The 22,972-nt window shown below is 39.1% G+C and overlaps 1 protein-coding gene across 2 annotated transcripts in view; it reads left to right on the top strand.

Annotated features, from left to right (window-relative positions):
• LOC105496020 (lysine rich coiled-coil 1) overlaps positions 1 to 15,297 on the top strand; it is a 29,713-nt gene extending 14,416 nt beyond the window's left edge. The window contains exons 2-4 of one of the 2 annotated variants that reach the window (XM_011766047.2): positions 4,678 to 4,784; positions 7,856 to 8,014; positions 13,919 to 15,297. In XM_011766047.2, the coding sequence (XP_011764349.2) occupies positions 13,941 to 14,720 (780 nt within the window). In that variant the 5' untranslated portion in view covers positions 4,678 to 4,784; positions 7,856 to 8,014; positions 13,919 to 13,940 and the 3' untranslated portion in view covers positions 14,721 to 15,297. Of the gene's footprint in view, positions 1 to 4,677; positions 4,785 to 7,855; positions 8,015 to 12,669; positions 13,135 to 13,918 lie in introns of those variants that run through there. The other variant, XM_011766051.3, reaches the window with a different exon arrangement.
• Positions 15,298 to 22,972: the final 7,675 nt, after the last annotated feature.

Raw genomic sequence — 22,972 nt, 5'->3', positions numbered from 1 at the left:
CTTTCTTTCCTCTAGTGGTTCCTGTTACCCATCACGTGTAGTGAAGTTTGATACGTACACAATTAGTTCAGGGGCCCAACCATTTTAATTCGTAAGGAATTTCAGGGTACATAAAACATCTGCAAGTTGTTTAAACCCAACTTCACATAGAGGAATTAAACACATAGAAGAATGCAACAGGAAAGAAGAGATGTGAAAGATACTAGACATTTGATAGAATCTGGGTTTGTTCCAAAATCAAATTCTGCTTTTTGAATGCTTAATGCTTATTCGTTCCACTCCCTACTTCCCTCCTTCTGGGGGATAACAACAACAGTAACAACTCATTTTCCTCTTCCTTGCTTTCTCTGTCAAAGATAACTTTACCCAAGATCAAGGCCTTACTTAGAATTGTCTCTGCCCCCACTCTCTTCTCTCTGCTCTTCCCAGCTATCACAAATTCCTTTGATTCCAGCTTTAGAATATCTCTCATATTCTTCCCTTCCTTTCTGTTAGCTCTGCTACTCTTTTGGTGCAGCCCAATAATCTCTTGCCTGCAACAGCTTCCTAACAATATCCCCATGTTGAGTCTCTTTTTCTTCCCCTATTGACTGCAGAATTAAATCCAAATGTCCAAATAAGGCATATTATGATTTAGCGTCATTCCACCTTTAGCACTGTCTTTCACTACCTTTATGCATGTCTTGTTTTAGCTAAAGCAGAAGTGCCTTTTCTAATGCTCTTCTGTCCTCCAGAATACCCCTTTCTTGTTTGTTTTTTTTTTCTAAATTCTACCCATCTCTTTAAGAGTTCATTCAAAATCCATTCTTCTCCACAAACCCCTCACCAAGAACACATTATACCTTCTTATGTCTTACAGCACTTTACACATTTTTGTCTTGCATCATAGTTCTTTGCCTATCAGTTTTTACAAAATTATGAAGTCCTCAATATTAACAATTGTCTTGTTCACTTACTCCCAATATGTGGAACAGCTATGTGTATGTAAGGGAAAGGGTATGAGATAAACCAAGGTTTAATATCTGCCTTTATCAAATAGCACATGTGGCAACATATTTTAATTCCTTTAAATCCCAATATCCAGAGCTTTATGAGAAATTCTTGCAGAAGTAAAAAACTGAAATAATAATCTATTATTTGGCGTACAGTAGGCATTCGATAAGGTTCATCTCTTTTTTCCTGTGCTTTCCCACAGTACTCACCAGAGTACCTTGAAGACAAAATAAATAGTGATAAAGTTTAGTAAAGTCCAAAAGCATGGAGAACTTGAACTAAATAATGTTATAGGAATTGAAAAATGAAAGAACAGCTTTGAAAATATTATAAAGCTAGAACAGACATGACTCAGGAGAAAAATGGCTGAGATTTTGAGCTTCAGACTATTTTGCTATTTAACAGATAAAAAATGAGAGCATAGTTGGCAAAGGAGTTAAAGGTAACCCCAAGTTTCTTACCTCAGCTTACAACATTGCCTTTTAGAAATGCCTGGTTGGTATTAAGGGTTGAACCAGGAAGGAAATTATTGTTCTATTTTCAGATATCTTGAGCTTCTAAATAACTACTCAGTAAACTTTCCATGTATACTGATTTGGTCATCACCGAAAGACAGTATTTACCTGTTCTTATTAAAGATTTATTTTTGTAGAGCTGGAGGTCTCAATGTGTTGCCTAGGCTGGTCTCAAACTCCTGGCCTCAAGCAATCCTCCCAACTCAGCCTCCCAAAGTGTTGGTACTACAGGTACGAAGCACTACGCCAAACCAAGATTTTTAATGGAAAAGTCACCATCACATCACCATGTCAGTTTTTGTACATTAATTCTGAATCAAAGGAAGTTCTGAAAACCTTTGTATTAACCTGTTTACCTTGCTGACCTTAAAGTCAAATGTAAGTAAATCCTTTATTTTAAAACAACTAAGAAATAATTTAGATATTATATATAATAGATTTTTTTTTTTTTTTTTTTTTTTTTTTTGAGGCAGTCTCACTTTGTCGCCCAGGCTGGAACGCAGTGGCGCAATCTTGGCTCACTGCAACTTCCACCTCCTGGGTTCAAGAGATTCTCATACTTCAGCCTCCCAGATAGCTGGGATTACAGGCATGTGCCAACACGCCCAGCTAATTTTTTGTACTTTTAGTAGAGACAGGGTTTTGCCATGTTGGCCAGGCTGGTCTCAAACTCCCGGGCTCAAGTGATCTGCCCGCCTCTGCCTCCCAAAGTGCTGGGATTATAGGCATGAGCCATGACACCCAGCCTGAGATACATTTTTAATACTCTTCAAGTCCTTTCTAAAATGTTTCTGATTTATAATTATCTTGAGCACATAATATTTTTAAGCAAATCTTTTTAATCCATACATTGGCACTAATATTAAGATTAGTTTGAAGATACCCAGTATAACTTAAATATTTATGGAGTTTTTAAAAGTAGAGAGTCATATATGTTTTTTGCACAAATTAATATAGATATGTACAAAGAGCAATATGTTAAATGTTTGCCCCTACTCATTTTCTGACCCAATTTCGCATTTCCCAAACCCCATTAAATTTAGCATATATCTTTTCAGATTTTTTTCTGTGGATACTGAGTTAACACACAAGATCAGACTGTCAAATCAGACTCATCAGGTTTACTAATTATTTCAAGGATACAGGCAGTCAAAAGACTCAACCGAAGCATAGTGTCTAATACATGAAAGATGGCTCCTCAGACCATGTGATATGGTTAGGCTTTGTGTCCCCACCCAAATCTCATACTGAATTGTAATCCCCATAATCCCCACATGTCAAGAAGAGACCAGGTGGAGGTAATTGAATTGGGGGCAGTTTGCCCCATGTTGTTATCATGATAGTGAGTTCTCCCGAGATCTGATGGTTTTATAAGGGGCTTTTCTCGCTTCACTCAGCACTTCTCCTTCCTACCACCTTGAAAGGAAAGTGGCTTGCTTCCCTTTCACCTTCCACCATGACTGTAAGTTTCCTAAGGCCTCCCCAGCCATGCAAAACTGAGTCAATTAAACCTCTTTCCTTTATAAATTACCCAGTCTTTGGTATATCTTTGTAACATGTAAGAACAGACCAATACACCATGTTTTCCCACTTTGGACTTGTATCTCTGGCCCAGAATAAATCGGTAAGGTTTCTAAGTAAGATTCACAAGATGAGCTCACACAGTGGGGTGTTTAAATTGTGACTCATCTCTATGTTATACCCTAGAGAGTTGTGTACCTTATGTGGCATTCTTCAGAGAGAGATGCCTCATAGAGTCTGGGTTTATTTACTACAGGTAATCTTTAGCCAGGGACATCTTGCTAAGAGCATTTTAGTGGTAAGATCTCTTCCTCCAAGCAAATATCATTAGGCTTTTTACTTGAGGTCCAGTTGCCAACCATCCTTCTCTTTTTCCCTCTTCTCCAGGAAAGGAAGTGAATGGATTGGAGGCCAATTGCATTATTCCTTCCTTATAGTAAATACATATGTATACATTTAAGTTGGGGTTGTATATGTTGGGTTGTTTATACTAAAATTGGATTTTATGATTGAACAATTGATTGATAGAGTTCTATACATTGTTTTTCCCGTTAATACATCATGGGCATTTCTCCATGACATTACATATGATTCTAACTCATCCATTTAAACTACCAGATAGAAAGTACAATTTTGATGTTATATGATTGGCACCCTATGTATAAACTGGTAAACTTCTATAAAATAAATGTTAGCTGTTAGGAACTTTAGATTGAAGTACAGACCCCAAGTGTAAATGTAGTAATTTGGCGTAGATTATTTATTAAGTGAGAAACACTTTTAGCAAAAGTTGTAGAAGCTAATATGTGAATATGACTGTAGTTTTGAAGGGCTTGTCTGAGCTCTATTTAGTGAAATTTGTGTGGTTGTATTTGTACCAGCCGTGGAAGAAGGTTGTCTACCACAGGTTAAGATAGTTTGTTGGCCGGGCTCAGTGGCTCATTCCTGTAATCCCAGAACTTTGGGAGGCCAAGGTTAAGATAGTTTGTTGGCCGGGCTCAGTGGCTCATGCCCGTAATCCCACAACTTTGGGAGGCCAAGGTGGGTTGGATCACCTGAGCTCAGGAGTTGGAGACCAGCCTGGGCAACATGGTGAAACCCCATCTCTACAAAAAATAAAAAAAAATTAGCCAGGCACAGTGGCATGCACCTGTACTCCCAGCTCTCAGGAAGCTGAGATAGAAGAATCACGCTCTGGCCTGGGTGACAGAGCCAGACCCTGTTTCAAAAAAAAAAAAAAAGATGGTTTGTGGTTCCCCCATGTGATTCTCAGATGACATTGGTGATGTATCTGGAATCATTAGCTATCTTAAAATTGACTGCATTTCTTGAGATTGTTAGCTTTAAAACATAAAATGCCAAGACTGGATTTCTTAGCCCAGACTTTCAATACTGGTGCCCCAGTAACTTTTCCTTCAGAATGGTATTTTGTAGACTAAAAAATACGTTAGCATATTAAATATTAGAGTCTTACAAAATATTCATATTAAAATTTTTATCCTAATGAGCAAAAATTTATTACTGTAGCTTTGCAAGCACTCAGAAAATTAAGATTTGAGATGGTATATGAAATATAGTAGTTGAAAATTAAAAATATTACTTTAACGATTTAATATAATCTTCTGTCTTACCTCTCTTTTATTGATAGATACCACACTGAATGAACAAAGACTGAACTTCTACAGATACCTTTTATAAAAGATGTCTGTGGAGTAGTGTTACAGTTCAAATAACAAAGGATTTTTGCATTATGAGGTAGGTTGAAAATAGAAGGAATATGTCCTAATGTCACTTTTTAAATGTAGTGGGTAAACTTCATATATGTCATCTTATTTAATCCGTACAAGGAAAGTATTGTCCTTTTGATGACTGACTCAGAGAAGGGAAATAACTTCCTGACTTGTATTTGGGGAATTAGGATTTAAACTCAGATCTTTCTAACTCTGAAGCTCATTTTCTTTTCTTCTCTCCATTCTGTCTTCTACCTTATGCAGAAAGCCACTGTATCAGTTCTTGTGGTAAATATAAGGAAGATATTATGAAGCTTGAGCAGGAAAATATTAATAAGTCAAGAGATATTGTAGATCCCCAGATTCTTCCTTTACAGTAATCAAAGGTTACAACACAATATGCAGCAGTCTTACCCTTGACTTTGCCTTGTTTTCAAGGCACAGGATTTTAGAATGCTAGCATTGGAAGATAAAATGTCTAATGATCGTACTTCCTTAGTTTATAGAAGAAGAAACTGAGATCCGGAGGAGTGGTGATTGTTTTTAGCTAGTCATGGGCATGACTAAGCCAATAAATGAGATCTGATTCCCTGTCCAGTGTTCTTTCCTTTTACATGGTATAGCTACTCACTTGTATCATCTTTGCTGTATAATAGTATCCTGGAGAAAGAATAGTCTTTTGTATACTACATTTCAATAGTCTTTTCCCATTCTACTCTTCTCACACTCTTGAGACTTGGATGAGCTACTCTGGAGCTCATTTCTAACTCTGAAGCTCATTTTCTTTCTTTCTTTCTGTCTTTTCTTTCTTCTTAAATAAACAAATGTTATTTATTTTTCCTAGATCTTTTTAATCTGTGGTATCTGGGATACCAAAAGTAGTAGATACATTTACTGAAATGAAACATAGGCCTGCTGTGCTTTTTTAGAGAACTCATCTAGTGTTCCCCATTGATAATCATGTCAGAAACTGCATTTTATTTCAAATGTGGTGGTTGAGATTAAAGTACCATAATTACAGTCATGTCTTAGCCTTGGATTGGGAGAACTTGGATTCAAACCTTGACTCCACCATTAATTGCTGAGCAAATCACTTTGACCTCTCTAAGTATGTTTCTTCAACCTGAAAAATGGAAGTGGCAATCTCTGTCTTGCGCTAATTCTTAATCTACTATATTCTAGTCCAGTATATTTTAGGCTCAGTCTTCAGAGCCCAGAAGTCTAAGAAATAGTCAAAGGGCTCTGTGATAACTTGCGTTTCATTGAAATTTTAAAAATGACTTTCAAAGGATTATCAAGTAATACTCAATGTAGAAAAATACAGAAAATACACATCATTCATAATTGTGTTCTGAAAATGTTAGTGTCCTTTTCCCTACATTTACATTTTAGTTACTCTTACATGGTTGGCTTTAAATATATTCAGAGATTATTTTCTGTTATAGCTTGAACCCATAACAGTTTACTCTTTGCCTCATTTAAAAGTGTGGAGTTAGGCAGTGTATACAAGGCTGTTAGGATAGTTCCATGATCATCAGAGAGGACCTAGACATTTTCTGTCTTTTTATTCTAAGGCCCTGACTTACTTCCTCACGTTCTTTGATGACTGTTTCATTTCTTTTTTTTTTTTTTTTTTTTTGTGAGACGGAGTCTTGCTCTGTCGCCCAGGCTGGAGCGCAGTGACCAGATCTCGGCTCACTGCAAGCTCCGCCTCCCGGGTTCACGCCATTCTCCTGCCTCAGCCTCCCGAGTAGCTGGGACTACAGGCGCCCGCCACCTCGCCCGGCTAGTTTTTTGTATTTTTTAGTAGAGACGGGGTTTCACCATGTTAGCCAGGATGGTCTCGATCTCCTGACCTCGTGATCCGCCCGTCTCGGCCTCCCAAAGTGCTGGGATTACAGGCGTGAGCCACCGCGCCCGGCCGACTGTTTCATTTCTAACCATGGCATCCTCATTTCAGCAGCAGAAGGGAGGATCCCTCCTAGAATCCTACACAGCACTTCAGCTTTCTTCTTATTGACCAGAATTTATTCACATGACTACATGTTGCTTTAACAATGGCCAGAACATGTAGTCTTTTAGCTAGACACATTTCCTAAGGTTTGTTACTAAGGAAGAAGTAAAAAGTATATTGGGAGACAACTGGTAGTCTCTGTCACAAACAGAAACATAAAACTTTATGTTAGAAATAATTCTAATCATAGGATTATCTACGGAAGCTCATACTTTGATTTGAAAGTAAGCAAAACTCTATTCGTAAACTTTTAGTTCAGATTAAAACTTTTTTTAAAACTCTTTATTAGTGCTATTTTTTTTTAAACTCTTTTTATTAAAACTCTTAAGTGCTATTTTTCAATTTATAGTGCTTTGGGGTATATACCTAGGGTAGAATAAATTTGGAGTAATTTCTTCTTAAATAAACAAATGTTATTTATTTTTCCAGGGTATAAAAAAATGCTCAAAAAATTAGGGCTTTACAAGCACAGAGAGACAAATACTGTATGATCTCACTTGTACGTGGAATCTAAAAACTTAGGGAAGTAGAGAGTAGAATGGTGGTTACCAGAGGCTGGGTGCTAGGGTAAGGGAGGGGACAGAGAAAGGAAAGACATTTGTCAAGGGGTACAAAGTTACAGTTAGATAGGAGAATAAGTTCTGGTGTTCTGTTGCATAAGAAGGTGACTATAGTTCATGTATATTCAAAATATATTTATTATTTTAATATTTTTTAAAGTAGCTGTAAGAGATTAAGTGTTCACATTGCAAAGAAATGATAAACATTTGAAGTAATGGCTATGCTAATTCACCAAATTTGATTATTCCACATTATATATAGGTACTGAACTCTCGTATTGGATTTCATAAATATATACAATTATTACTTGTCAATTAAAAATAAAACTATATAAAAATATTGTTATAAAAATAAAGTATGTTTAAACATTTTTAAAAGTTAGGCTTTATTTTCAGATTTATAAGAAGCAAATTAATAAAATGAAGATAAATTTTGTGAATTTTCAGATGATTGGTCTATGTTGATGTAATTATAAACTTTGAATTATTTAATCTTTATAACAAGATTGTGTTTGGTTTCAGATGAATGAGAGTGGAGAATTGGCCAAAAATTGATTTTTAGTTTCTGAATCATGGTTTTTAGCTCACCAGTTATTGTATAGTCTCACTCTTTGAAAGTTCATGCTGAAAAACTGAGTGAATATGATCAGATTTTTCCACCAAATTCTCAGCCTGATAAGGGTAAGTAAGGTTCCATTCACCTCTTTGTTCATCTCTGTGCCATCTGTGGTCCTTTGGAACTGGCTTCTTTCACATAGCATAATGTCTTCAAGCTTCATTCGTGTTGTACCATATATCAGTACTTCATTCCTTTTTACTGCTGAATAATATTATATGAATATACCGCATTTTGTTTATCCATTTATCGGTTGATGGGCATTGGGTTGATTATTTCTACTTTTTAGTTGTGATGAATAGTGCTGTTGTGAACATTTGTGTACAACTTCTTGCATAGACATAGGTTTTCATTCTTTTGGCTGTATATGGGTGGAATTGCTAAGTGGAATTGATGAAACTGCTGCTAAGTTATTTTCCAAAGTAGGTGCACCATTTTACATTTCCACAAACAATGAATGAAGTTTCCAATTTTTCCACATTCTTGCTAACACTTTCTATTATCTTTTTTTGACTATAGCCCTCCTAGTAGGTGTAAAGTAAATCTTTTTATTACCAAAAATTTTTAAATATACTCAAAAATTGGCCGGGCGCGGTGGCTCAAGCCTGTAATCCCAGCACTTTGGGAGGCCCAGGCGGGTGGATCACGAGGTCAGGAGATCGAGACTATCCTGGCTAACATGGTGAAACCCCGTCTCTACTAAAAATACAAAAAACTAGCCGGGCGTGGTGGCGGGCGCCTGTAGTCTCAGCTACTTGGGAGGCTGAGGCGGGAGAATGGCGTGAACCCGGGAGGCGGAGCTTGCAGTGAGCCGAGATCACGCCACTGCACTCCAGCCTGGGAGACACAGCGAGACTCCGTCTCAAAAAAAAAATATATATATATATATATATACTCAAAAATAGAGAAAATTGTATAATGAACCCTCATGTATCCATCATCCAGTTTCAACAATTATCAACATCTTTTAAATCTCATTAGTGACTTTTTTTTTTTTGAGAGAGTCTCTCTCTGTCACCCAGGCTGGAGTGCAATGGCACGATCTCGGCTCACTGCAACCTCCACCTCCCGGGTTCAAGCAATTCTCTTGCCTCAGGCTCCTGAGTAGCTGGGACTACAGTCATGTGCCACCACACCCAGCTAATTTTTTGTATTTTTAGTAGAGATGGGGGTTTCATCATGTTGGCCAGGCTGGTCTCGAACTCCTGACCTCAGGTGATCTGCCTGCGTCAGCCTCCCAAAGTGCTGGGATTACAGGCCTGAGCCACTGCGCCTGGCCGTTAGTGACTTTTTAAAAACAGCATTATTGAGGCATAGTTAGCATACAGTAAACTGTATGTATTTAAGGTATACAATTTGGTAGGTTTTGGCACATGTATATAGCCATGAAATAATCACCACAATCAAGATAATGGACATATCCATCATCCCCCAAAAAACGCCCCTTTAGAATCTTTTCCTCCCACCTCTCCCCAAGCAACCACTGTTAGAGTTTCCATTTTCTAGAGTTTTATATAAATGGAATCATATCGTATGTACTCTTTTGTCAGCCTTCTATTACTTTTTATTTATTTATTTATTTTTAGAAATGGGTTCTCCCTGTGTTGGCCAGGTTGGTCTTGAACTTCTGGACTCAAGCAATTCTGCCACTTCAGCCTCCCAAAGTGCTGGGATTACAGGCGTGAGCCACTATGCCTAGTGTGTCACTGTTTTGAATAGTAAAAAAGAATTATAATTATTTTCATTATTTTGAGATTCACTCACGTCATGTGTATCAGTATAGTTTATTCCTTTTTATGACTGATAGTATTTCATTGTATCGTTATACCACTGTTTGATTTAATCCATTCCCCTGTTGATTGACATTTGAGTTTCTTTTCTTTCAGGGGCTATCACAAATAAAACTATATGAACATTCATGTGCAGGTCTTTGTATAGGCACACAGTCATGTGTCACTTAACGACCAGGATACATTCTGAGAAATGTGTCATCATTTTCTCATTGTGCAAACATCATAGAGTGATGGTATAACTTACTACACACCTAGGCTATATGATACAGCCTGTTGCTCCTAGGCTACAAATCTGTACAGCATGTTACTATACTGAGTACTGTAGGCAGTTGTAGCACAACAGTAAGTGTTTGTGTATCTAAACCTATCTAAACAAAAAGAAACAGTAAAAATATGATATGAAAGATTAAAAAAATAGTACACCGATATGGGGCATTTACCATGAATGGAGGAGCTTGCAGGACTGCAAGTTGTTCTGAGTCAGTGAGTTGTGAGTTAATGGGAAGACATAAGATACTACTGTACACTGCTGTAGACTGTAAATACTGTACACTTAGGCTACACTTATTTATTTATTTAGAGACAAAGTCTCGCTCTGTCACCCAGGCTACAGTGCAGTGGCGTGATCTCGGCTCACTGCACCCTCTGCCTCCCAGGTTCAAGCAATTCTCCTGCCTCAGCCTCCCAAGTAGCTGGGATTACAGGTGCCCACACCACACTCAGCTAATTTTTGTATTATTACTAGAGATGGGGTTTCACCATGTTGGCCAGGCTGGTCTCAAACTCCTAACCTGAGGTGATCTGCCTATTTCAGCCTCCCAAAGTGCTGGGATTACAGACGTGAGCCACCACACCCAGCCCACTAAATTTATTTTTTAAATATTTTTCTTGTTTTAGTAATGAATTAACCCTAGCTTACTGTAATTTTTTCACTTTATAAACTTTTAGTATTTTTTAACTTTTTGACTCTTTTGTAATCACACTTAGGTTAAAACACATTGTCCAGCTGCACAAAAATATTTTATTTCTTTATGTCTTTATCCTAGCCTTTTCCTATTCTTAAATTTTTAATTTTTTTATTTTTTTGAGATGGAGTCTCACTCTGTTGCCCAGGCTGGAGTGCAGAGGCACGATCCCAGCTCACTGCAACCTCTGCCTCCTAGATTCAGGCGATTCTCCAGCCTCAGCCTCCCCAGGAGCTGGGATTACAGGCATGTGCCACCATGCCCAGCTAATTTTTGTACTTTTAGTAGAGTCGGGGTTTCACAATATTGACCAGGCTGGTCTCGAACTCCTGACTTCAAGTGATCCACCCACTTGGCCTCCCAAAGTTCTGGGATTACAGGTATGGACCACCACACCTGGCCCTATATATTTTTTTTTCACTTGGTAAACTGTTTTATGAAAAGCTAAGACACAAACAACACACATCGGCCTAAGCCTACACAGGGGTCAGGATCATCATCCCTGTCTTCTGCCTCCACATCTTGTGCCACTGGAGGGTCTTCAGGGGCAGTAACATGCATGGAGCTGTCATCTCCTATGGTGCCATCTTCTGCAATACCCTCTGAAGGACCTACCTGAGGCTGTTTTACAGTTAACTTTTTTTCAATAGGAGAAAGAATATACTCTAAAATAACAATTTAAAATATAGTATAGTAAATAAATCATAAACTAGTAATATAGTTATCAAATCTTATGTACTGTACATAGTATATGCTATACTTTTATATGGCAGTATAGTAGATTTGTTTATACCAGCGTCACTACAAACACATGAATAATGCATTGTGCGTTATTCACATTATTGTGAATTTTTCAGCTCCACTATAATTTTATGGGACCACCATCATATATTCATTTAGTCCATTGTTGACCAAAACATTGTTATGCAGTGCATGACTGTATCTCCTTTTCCTTTAAGTAAATACCTAGAAATAGAATAACTGCATTCATATGGTAAATGTATGTTTAACTTCTTAAGAAATTGCCAAACTGTTTTTCAAGTGGTTGTACCATTTTACATTCCTATCAACAATGTATGAGAGTTTCAGATCCTTATCAGCACTGGTATTGTCAGTCTTTTTCATTTTAGTCATTCTAGTAAGTGCGTAGTGGTATCTCATTGTGGTTTTAATTCATATTTACTTGCTGATCAGTGCTTTTAAACATCTGTTCCTGTGCTTATTGGCTATTTGCATATATTCTTTTCTGAAGTATAGGTTAAAATAATTTGCCCATATTTAAGCAAGTATTTGTTACATTATTTTTTATTTTCTAGTCAGAATTTTTATACTATTTTAAGTTGAACAGGAACTATGTTTTCTAACTTGACAAACTAAGCTTCATTTAGATTTTCTTTTTAACCTCAAATTTCCAAATTTGAAAAACTGGCTGATCATTAGCCTCAAAAAATTAGGAGGGAGTATATCCCATGTAGAATTGAACATTTTTTCCCTTTAGCAGAAACAAGCCTTGTTTCTGAGAGCTGAAGAAATATTCAGTTCTATATGGGATATACGCCCTCCTAATTTTTTGAGATAAACTGTATCACCAAAAATATAAAGGGCAGGTGGGACACAGTGGCTCCCACCTGTAATCCCGGCACTTTGGGAGGCCGAGGCAGGCAGATCACCTGAGGTCAGGAGTTGGAGACCAGCCTAGCCAACATGGTGAAACCCCATCTCTACTAAAAATACAAAAATTAGCCAGGCGTGGTGGTGCGCACCTGTAGTCCTAGCTACTCAGGAGGCTGAGGCAAGAGAATCACTCGAACCCCAGAGGTGGAGGTTGCAGTGAGACGAGATCGTGCCATTGAACTCCAGCCAGGGCGATAGGGCAAGACTCTGTCTCAAAAAAAAAAAAAAAAAATATATATATATATATATATATACACACACACACACACACACACACACACACACATATATATGGCATTATAATTTCATAGTAAGTACATTTTCTGCTGTATTTGTATTTATTCAGGATTTGAGGTGAGGAAAGGAAAGAATCAGGAACAGTCTTGCCCCTCCCCCAAAAAAAGAATCAAGTAAACAAAAACGGTGTATCTACTGTAAGTTTCTTCTGAAACTTTTCTCCACATCAGCCCTATCCCCTTTCAGTTTTCACCCTGTTTCTTCCCTTATGCCTCTCACCAGTACTTTAAGAGAGAACAAACCAGAAGACATTCTAGAATGCTTTTTTCACCAATCAGAAGTAGTGGAATGAAATCCAAGCCTACACAGAAGATACAGAACTCTGTTCCTTCATCTTCCCTCATACCTGATACCTAAAAGTAGTTTTCATCGTATAACTGAATTTCCAATTTTCAGCATTCCCAATCCATTTTATAAACATCCTTTTATTGTTAAGTCTTACAGTACTCTCGTCAGGTGAGTATGTTTATTTTATCTTGAGTAAACTGAAGATTTTAAAAATCAAATTCTATATCTGTGATTCTTTTACTTGTCTTAGAAACCTAATATATAGGAAACCAATTCATGAGAACTTCAGAAGTTATTTGAACATTAATACCAAGACACCCACCGTGGTTGTGTGGTTCCTATCCACACATCCCTGCTTGTCTCACATTTTGTCCCTATGACAGCAACATGTGTATCAGTTCCCTTCTGCCCTTTTCCTCTCACTTCTGAGAAGGTTAAAGTTACTGGTACATGACCTGGGAGGTATCTGACCATCCTGATGCTACCCTTTGGCATATAATGTCAAGATACTCAACTTTTATGCTGAACTAAGTTGTAATTTGTTTGAGCTGCTTTGTTTTTCAAAGCTCTTACCAAGAGCAAAGGAGGCCGGGTGCAGTGGCTCATGCCTGTAATCCTAGCAGTTTGGGAGGCCGAGGTGGGTGGATCGCTTGAGGCCAGCACTTTGAGACCAGCCTGGTCAACATGGTGAAACCCTGTGTCTACTAAAAATACAAAAATTAGCTGGACGTGGTGGCATGTGCCTGTAATCCCAGCTACTCGGGAGTCTGAGGCAGGAGAATCGCTTGAACCCAGGAGGCGGAGGTTGCAGTGACCCAAGAGCACCCCCACTGCACTCCAGTCTGGGTGAGAGAGCGAGACTCCATCTCGGGAAAAAAAAAAAAAAAAAAAAAGAGCAAAGGAAATGCTCTGGACAAGATAATCTGGTAAGAATTTTCTCCCTTCTTTGCAGAAAATCCCATTTTGTCAACCTAATGAAGCATTCAAAGAAGACATATGACTCTTTTCAAGATGAACTTGAAGATTATATTAAAGTACAGAAAGCCAGAGGCTTAGAGCCAAAGACTTGTTTCAGAAAGATGAGAGGGGACTATTTGGAAACCTGTGGGTACAAAGGAGAGGTTAATTCCAGACCCACATATAGAATGTTTGACCAGAGACTCCCATCTGAAACCATCCAGACCTACCCAAGATCATGCAATATTTCACAAACAGTGGAAAATCCGTTGCCTCAGTGGTTACCAGCCCATGACAGCAGATTGAGACTAGACTCTCTGAGCTACTGTCAGTTCACCAGGGACTGTTTCTCAGAAAAACCAGTACCCCTGAACTTTAATCAGCAAGAATATATTTGTGGCTCACATGGTGTAGAATCTAGAGTTTACAAGCACTTCTCCTCAGATAACAGTATCAGTACTCATCAAGCCAGTCACAGACAGATATATCAGAAGAGGAAAAGGCGCCCAGAGGAAGGCAGAGAAAAATCAGAGGAGGAGCAGTCCAAGCATAAGAGAAAAAAAAGTTGTGAGGAAATTGATTTAGACAAACACAAGAGCATCCAAAGAAAGAAGACAGAGGTAGAAATAGAAACCGTACATGTCAGTACAGAAAAGCTTAAGAGTCGAAAGGAGAAAAAAAGCCGAGATGTAGTCTCTAAGAAAGAGGAACGTAAGCGTACAAAAAAGAAAAAGGAACAAGGCCAAGAAAGGACAGAGGAGGAAATGCTTTGGGACCAGTCTATTCTTGGATTTTGAAGCTTTCAAAGTTGGTTCTTCCAAAGTTAAGTTGAAAAAATAGGTGAGAGCTTGGTTTTATGATGTCCATGTTCATACCACTTTTCTTATGTGAATAGGTTAACTTCTAACAAAGGCCAAGTGAACAGAAAGTGTTTAGCATGCTTGCTCTCCAACACAGAAATTACTTTTCCTCATTTTCTAAAAGCATTATTACATTTTTTTGACATATAGTGTAATTTCCTTTAATGAAAGTCACTCTGCTTTTATTCATCAAATTGCTTTGATGGTAGAATTATTTTCTCTTGGGAGGTTATTTATTTTAATTTGGAGGATTAATGGACTTTGCACAATCTGTTTCTTGATTGGGTTTGTTACAGTTTTGAGTTGGGTATTTTATGTTCATTGGTTTTTCTCTATGAAGCAATTTTTTTCTCCTGTATTAGATCTAACTTGCAGTATATTTTCTAGGCTGGAAAGTGGAAAATGAAATACATTATAATCTTAGGTTACATAAAGTTTCTAAAGTTTCAAATAATCTTGATACAAAATCAGTTTATATTCTGGAAATATTTATAATAAAGTATTCTAATTTCTACATGTTGTTGTGTGTCTATTTAACAATGATTTTTCTTTTGGGAGGAGGAGAGAATAACTTGGCAGTTCATACTTAAGAGGCAAGATCTTTTGGGTAGGTCACACTTTAAAGTTGTAAAAGTTCCTTGCTTACTCACATGTGAACCTGGTTTTTAAGGTGGAAATCTATGACTGAGTATTACAGGACCCCACCACTTACCCAAAGTTAGCTTTTGGGTCGGGGGTTTCCTCACTATAGTCCCTTCACTGGTCGCCAGAACGATGTTACAGGAAAGAGGTCTGAATATAGACCCCAAGAGAGGGTTCTTGGATCTCACACAAGAAAGAATTCAAGGCAAGCCCATAGAATAAAGTGAAAGCAAGTTTATTAGGAAAGTAAAGGAATAGAAGAATGGCTATTCCACAGACAGAGCAGCCCAGAGGGCTGCTGGTTGCCCATTTTTATGGTAATTTCTTGATACGCATCCCCCTTTTAGGCCATATAGGGTAATTTTTGACGTTGCCATGGCATTTGTAAACTGGCATGGCCCTCCTGGGAGTTTAGCAGTGAGGACGACCAGTGGTCACTCTCGGTGGCCATCTTGGTTTTGGTGGGTTTTGTCCGGCTTCTTTTCTGCAACCTGTTTTATCAGCAAGGTTTTTATGATCTGTATTTTGTGCTGACCTCCTATGTCATCCTGTGGCTTACAGTGCCTTAACCATCTGGGAATGCAGCCCAATAGGTTTCAGCCTCATTTTACCCAGCTGCTATTCAAGATGGAGTTACTCTAGTTTACATGCCTCTGACGTGCCCACAATTTTTTCAAATAGTTAAAACTGAAGAGAGAAGGGTTTATCGGAAATAAAATGCCATTAAATTATCTTGTCCTAATCAGTGTTTTCATTATAATAATCCCCTTTTTTGTGATATGCATCTAAAGTATTTAAGCATCACTGTTTTGTTGTAGAGAGACTGATGGCCTGAGAATCTGAATCCCAGGAGTCTAGTCTCAGCTATGCCATGAAGTTGTTATGTGACTTTGAGGAAGTCAATTAGTTCATCTTCCTCATTATCAAATATGACTAGAAAGACTGGCCTCTAAAAATGCCTTGGATAACAAGGAGACTGTGAAATGAAAATCCCAAGCCCCACTTAAAAAAAGAAAACAGAAAAAAATTCTCTTTGTATTCTGCAATGTTGTGCTTACATGTCTATTATAATATTAACATTAAAGTTGTTTTGCTAAAATTATTTTTACCATGGTAGGGAGATGGAAATTCACAAACAAAAGTTAACTGCCCTTCCCATTTTGTATTCTAAAATACAACTTTTAGCCTGAAAAAATAAACACTGGATAAAATCATTATTACTTAAACTTTTATTAGCATGCCTATACTCTAACTCTTCCCATCTGTTATTTTTTTAATCATCTGTGATTTTTAATTGTGTGTGTCACCTTGACTGGGCTAAGGGATGTCTGAGTATCTGGTAAACATTGTTTCTGGGTGTGTCTGTGAAGGTGTTTCCAGAAGAGATTAATAACATTTGAATTGGTGAATTAGTAAAGCAGATGGCCTTCCCAATGTGATCATCCAATCTGTTGAGGCCCCAAGCAGAATAAAAAGGAGGAAAAAGGGCAAATTTGCCTACTCTTTTTTTGTTGAGACATCCATCTTCTCCTTTCCTTGGACATTGCTGCTCCTGGTTCTCAGGGTTTCACATTCAGCTAGAACTTACACCCTAACCTAATCCCACCCTAACCCCCAAGTTCTCAGGCCTTCACACTGACTGAATTAAACCACAGGGTTTCCTAGTTATGCATCTTACAGATGGCAGATTGTAGGTCTTCTCAGCCTCCATAATCATTTCACATGAGCCAGTTCCCATAATAAATTTCAAACACACAGGCCAGGCACGGTGGCTCATGCCTGTAATGCCAGCACTTTGAGAGGCCATCAGAGGTCAGGAGTTTGAGACCAGCCTGGCCAACATGGCGAAACCTTGTCTCTACTAAAAATACAAAATTAGCTAGGTGTGGTGGTGTGCGCCTATAATCCCAGCTACTCGGGAGGCTGAAGCAGGAGAGTCGTTTGAACCTGGGAGGCGTAGGTTGCAGTGAGCCAAGATCATACCATTGCATTCCAGCCTGGGGAAAAAAGAGTAAAACTCCATCTCAAAAAAAAAAAAAAAAATTCATCTTAGACGGTAGCCTAGAAGGGGAAGAGGCGACCATTAGAACCCAACATCAATTGTTATAGGAGTTATTAAGAAATTATTTTAGGCAGCTAGAGAGGAAAAGGGGATCCTTGGGAAGTTTTTGTTTCTTTTAAAGCAGTTCCAGAAACGTCTTATCTAGCAGGAAAGCCCCTGCTCTTAGAGCAGGGCTGCCAAGCTTTGCTATGCAAATCCGGCCATTAGAAACTTGGTCCACCCAAACATGGCGATTCCCTGAGCCTTCTCCCTTGCCCCAGCATATCCCCACGTGTGTAGAACGGCAAGACACCCTGTATTTGCATGTTAAAAGGCTAGGATGGGAGGGCCAGTTTTTTCACGGGCTACGTGAATGACATACCTGTCAAACCAATCCCCTGGGCCCTATGGAAACCAGACACCGCCTCCTCCAGCATCCCAATATAAGCAGCCACTTTTCTGTGGCACACAGGGTTTTCTCTTTGTTTGAATCCCCCCTCCCTTTATCTCGGTACAGGGGAGCTGTTTTCTTCTTTCCTTCTTTCCAGCCTATTAAACTTTTTGCTTCTTAAAACCAATCCGTGTGTGTCCATGTCAATCCTGTCAGCGTGAGACCAAAGACCCTGGTGTTCCTCCAGTCATCGCAGCTGTATCAAAATCACCAAGAATAGAAAAAGTAGACATTCCCGTTCCTTGATGACTTAATCCTAACAATAAGGAAATACACTTAGTGATATATTTGTCTATAGGTAAGGAATATAACTTTTTTTTTTTTTTGGTTGGGACAAAATAATATAGGCTAAAAAACTGTATTATTAGGTAGATTTATAACTGACTATGTGACTAGTCTTAGAGTGACTAAGTAGATCCCCAAATTAACTGTTCTTCCATGGCATTGACAGAGTAAGATTATTTTGTGCAGTTTTACTGCCTGTTTTTAACATGTCTGGTCTACTGGTCAAAAGAGAACCAAAGTAGAGCACAAGTAGGCTGTGAGTTATCAGTCCTAAAAGATACCTTCTTCTCTGAAAACCCCAAGATAGTATAGTCTTTATTGACAGGTATTACAAACAAGGTCAGCTGAATTATCAGCATTTTTAGAGTTGACAAAATTCTTTTTCACAGGTTATTTTGAGTCTAATGCTTGGGGGAAGTTCAAAACTACCGTTGACCCTTGAACAACATGGCCTTGAATTGCACAGGTCCACTTACACGCAGATTTTCTCCTGCCTCTGCCACACTTAAGACAGCAAGACCAAGGCCAGGTGTGGTGGGGCTCACGCCTATAATCTCAGCACTTTGGGAGTTCAAGGCCGACGGATCACCTGAGGTCGGGAGTTCGAGACCAGCCTGATCAACATGGAGAAACCCTGTCTCTACTAAAAATACAAAATTAGCCGGGCACGGTGACGCATGTTATTCCAGCTACTTGGGAGGCCGAGGCAGGAAAATCATTTGAACCCAGGAGGCAGAGGTTGCAGTGAGCTGAGATCACGCCATTGCACTCCAGCATGGGCCACTAGAGCTAAACTCCATCTCAAAAAAAAAAAAAAAAAAAAAGAAAGACAGCAAGACCAACCCCTCCTCTTCTCCTCCTGAGCCTACTCAATTAATGTTGAGGATAAAGATCTTTATGATGATCCACTTCTACTTAATAGTAAATCTATGTTCTCTTCCTTATGATTTTTAGTAACATTTTGTTCTCTAGCTTACTTTATTGTAAGAATACAGCATGCACTAGATGTAACATGCAAAATAGGTGTTAATCCACTGTTTATGATATGGTAAGTCTTCCAGTCAACAGCAGGCCATTAGTAAAGTTTTGGGAGAGTCACAAGTTATACTCGGCTTTTCTACTGCACAGGGTTCAGAGCCTCTAACCCCACATTGTTCAGGAGCCAACTACCTAAGAATATTCAGTAAGATACCCAAGTACTGTGATTTCTTCAAAATGGTTTCAAAATAGATGCCATGGTTCAGTAGTTAGCACACACAACTGAACTACACTTAGTAGAGCAGGCAGATCCTTTTTCCAATTTTTAAATTAAAACCATAAAAATTGAGCAAGGGCACACTACAAGTATGTGATAATGACAGTCTTGAGGAAGTCACTATGACTTGCATGATAGTTTTTAAAAATGTAGGACAGCCAGGTACAATGATTCACACCTGTGATAAAAGAAAAACTTCAGGCCGGGCGCGGTGGCTCACGCCTGTAATCCCAGCACTTTGGGAGGCCGAGGCGGGCGGATCACAAGGTCAGGAGATCGAGACCACGGTGAAACCCCGTCTCTACTAAAAATACAAAAAATTAGCCGGGCGCGGTGGCGGGCACCTGTAGTCCCAGCTACTCAGGAGGCTGAGGCAGGAGAATGGCATAAAACCCAGGAGGCGGAGCTTGCAGTGAGCCGAGATCGCGCCACTGCACTCCAGCCTGGGCGACAGAGCGAGACTCCGTCTCAAAAAACAAAAACAAAAACAAAAAAAAAAAAAAAAAAAAGAAAAACTTCAGGCCAGGCGCAGTGGCTCACGCCTGTAATCTCAGCACTTTGGGAGGCCAAGGCGGGCAGATCATGAGGTCAGGAGATCGAGACCATCCTGGCTACACGGTGAAACCCCATCTCTACTAAAAATACAAAAAAATTAGCCAGGCGTGGTGGTGGGCGCCTGTAGTCCCAGCTACTGGGGAGGCTGAGGCAGGAGAATGGCATGAGCCAGGGAGGCAGAGCTTGCAGTGAGCCGGGATCGTGCCATTGCACTCCCGTCTGGGAAACAGAGCAAGATTCCATCTTAAAAAAAAAAAAAAAGGAAGGAGGGAGGGAGGGAGGAAGGAAGGAAGGACTTCAGCCAAATTAAATTTAAAGGAGTTTAATTGAGCAATAAACAGTTCAAGAATCGGGTAGCCTTCCCAGCCAGAGTAGGCTCGGACACTCCAGCGCAGTCACGCAGTGGAAGGTTTATGGACAGAAAATGGAAGTGAGGTACAGAGACAGCTGAATTTGGCTACAGCTTGGCATTTGCCTTATCTGAACATGGTTTGAACAGTTGGCTACATTTGGCCAAAACTCAGTGATTGACACAAGTGTAGTCTGTTACTCCACTTGTCATGATATACAGACAAACCTTTAGGCCACACTTATATATGTGAGAAGGCAGCTTTAGGCTAAACTTGATTTAACACCTGTATTCCAACACTTCGGGAGGCCGAGGTGGGAGGATCACTTGAGCCTAGGAGTTAGAGATCAGCCCAAGCAACACAGTGAGACCTTGTCTCTGTGAAAATAAATTAGCCAGGCACGGTGGCATGTACCTGTAGTCCCAGCTACTCAGGAGACTGAGGCCAGAGGATCATTTGAGCCCAGGAGTTCAAGGTTGTGGTGAGCTACAAGAGCGCCACTGCACTCCCTCCTGGGCAACATAGCAAGACCCTATCTCAAAAATAAAAAATCATGACATAAGCAATTATGTGGAAATAAGGTCATACCTGTTAAAGTAATCAGCTGAAAGTAGTTGCCTCTGAGGTGCACGAAAGGGGGAAAGTGGAGATAAGGGAACTACTGGTCTTAAAAAAAAAAAAAAAAAGACATAAAACTAACACTTCAGGTCAGGCAAAGTGGCTCACACCTGTAATCCCAGCACTTTGGGAGGCCAAGGCGGATGGATCACCTGAGGTCAGGGGTTCCAGACCAGCCTGACTAACATGGTGAAACCCTGTCTCTACTAAAAATACAAAAATTAGCTGGGAATGGTGGCGGGTGCCTGTAATCCCAGCTACTCAGGAGGTTGAGGCAGGAGAATTGCTTGAACCCAGGAGGCAGAGGTTGCAGTGAGCTGAGATTGCACCATTGCACTCCAGCCTGGGTGACAGAGCGAGACTCTGTTTCAAACAACAACAACATCATCAACAAACTAACAGTTCATTACCTCTGAATGGAATGACATTAAACAATGTTTTAATAAATAAAAACAATACTTCAAACTATGGGCACACAAAACCTTGCTAAAAATAAAAACAAATTTAAAAATCTATTATTAATAGGACAACATTTTAAGAGACTTTAAAGGAGTTTTTTTAAGTATTTTAAAAATAACCTCAAATTTATAGAAGTCTTAGAATTAAAGTACAAAGAACTTTTATTTTACTAAATGACTTGAAAGTTCCTGACCTGACTCCTTATAACCCCTAAATACTGTGTGTCTTCTTAAAATTGTAATATAGCTAGCAAAATCAGAAAATCAACATTAATATATTTCTACCATCCAACCAACAGTTCCTATTCAAGTTTTGCCAAGTCAGGATCCAGTTCAGAACACCACTGCACTTATTTCTGTCTCTTTCATCTTCAGTCTGGAATAGTTCTTTAGTCTTTCCTTAACTTTCATGACTTTTACACTTCTATTACAGGCCAATTATTTTGTAGAATTTTCCTTAATTTGAATTTGTTGCTTTAGCATTAGATTCCAATTACGTATTATTGGCAGGAACATCACAGAAGTGATGCTGTGTTCTTCTTGCTAGACTATCAGGGGGCACACGATTGCAATTTGTCCTATTACTGATTATGTTCATTTTGGTTACTTAAGGTGACACCTGCCAGATTTTTCCCTGTGGCAGCAATTCTCACCCCCTGTGTCCACCCCTTTTGGTTGTCCCCTTCCATATTGGCTGGCCATGCCCTTGTGACCTGCTTTGGCCAATGGGAGAATAGCAAATATGACATAAGTGAGACATAGAAAGTTCTTGTGTTGCTGCCCTTATGCTGCTTTTGGAACTCAACCCCTATGTTCAAACTCTCCTGAATAATGAGACTTGTGGTCACATCCCCAACACCCAGCTGACGATGAGTTCTTCCTGTCCCTAAAATATGAGGCCCCTTGGCCATCCAGCCCCCATCCAGTTGTTAAGAAACAAGTATTACCTGTTTGAAATCATAAACAGTTGGGTGGTTTATGACACAGCAAAAACTAACTTATATACAACATGACCTCGTGAGTTTCTTAATTTCTCTGAGTCTCAGCTTTCTCATCTATAGGATGGAGATAAGGCAATCACCCTTGCTATTCTGAGGATTAAATGAGAAAATATATGGGAAGTGCTTGGCATAGCATAAATACTCAACACATATGGTAATTTTTTTAAAAACCCTCTATATTAGTCCCTTTTAATTAAAATTTTAATTAAAACAAAAGAAAAAACAAAAACCTCTGCTGGCCAGACTAGGGGACCCCTCAGGCTAGATGCACTGATTTAGTAATTTTAATAGTGGTAGGAGGCAGACAAACACCTAGGCAGATAGCAGCATGTCCCCAGTGAAACCCAACTTTCAAACCAAAGGCAGTTTAAAAGTCTGAAAGCTAAGCTACAAGTCTTGGATAAATCCACGGACTGAACTGAGAACCTCTCTTCCTGTTGGTGCACTTTCCACTGACTGATCCCAACCCTTCACTTACTTTACATATATCTACCCTTCCCTAATTGGTTTTCTACACTGTCATGCCACCTTCA

The sequence above is a fragment of the Macaca nemestrina genome, chromosome 13, assembly GCF_043159975.1.
Source record: "Macaca nemestrina isolate mMacNem1 chromosome 13, mMacNem.hap1, whole genome shotgun sequence".
Taxonomy (NCBI): domain Eukaryota; kingdom Metazoa; phylum Chordata; class Mammalia; order Primates; family Cercopithecidae; genus Macaca; species Macaca nemestrina.
This window is presented reverse-complemented; position numbering and strand designations above follow the sequence as displayed.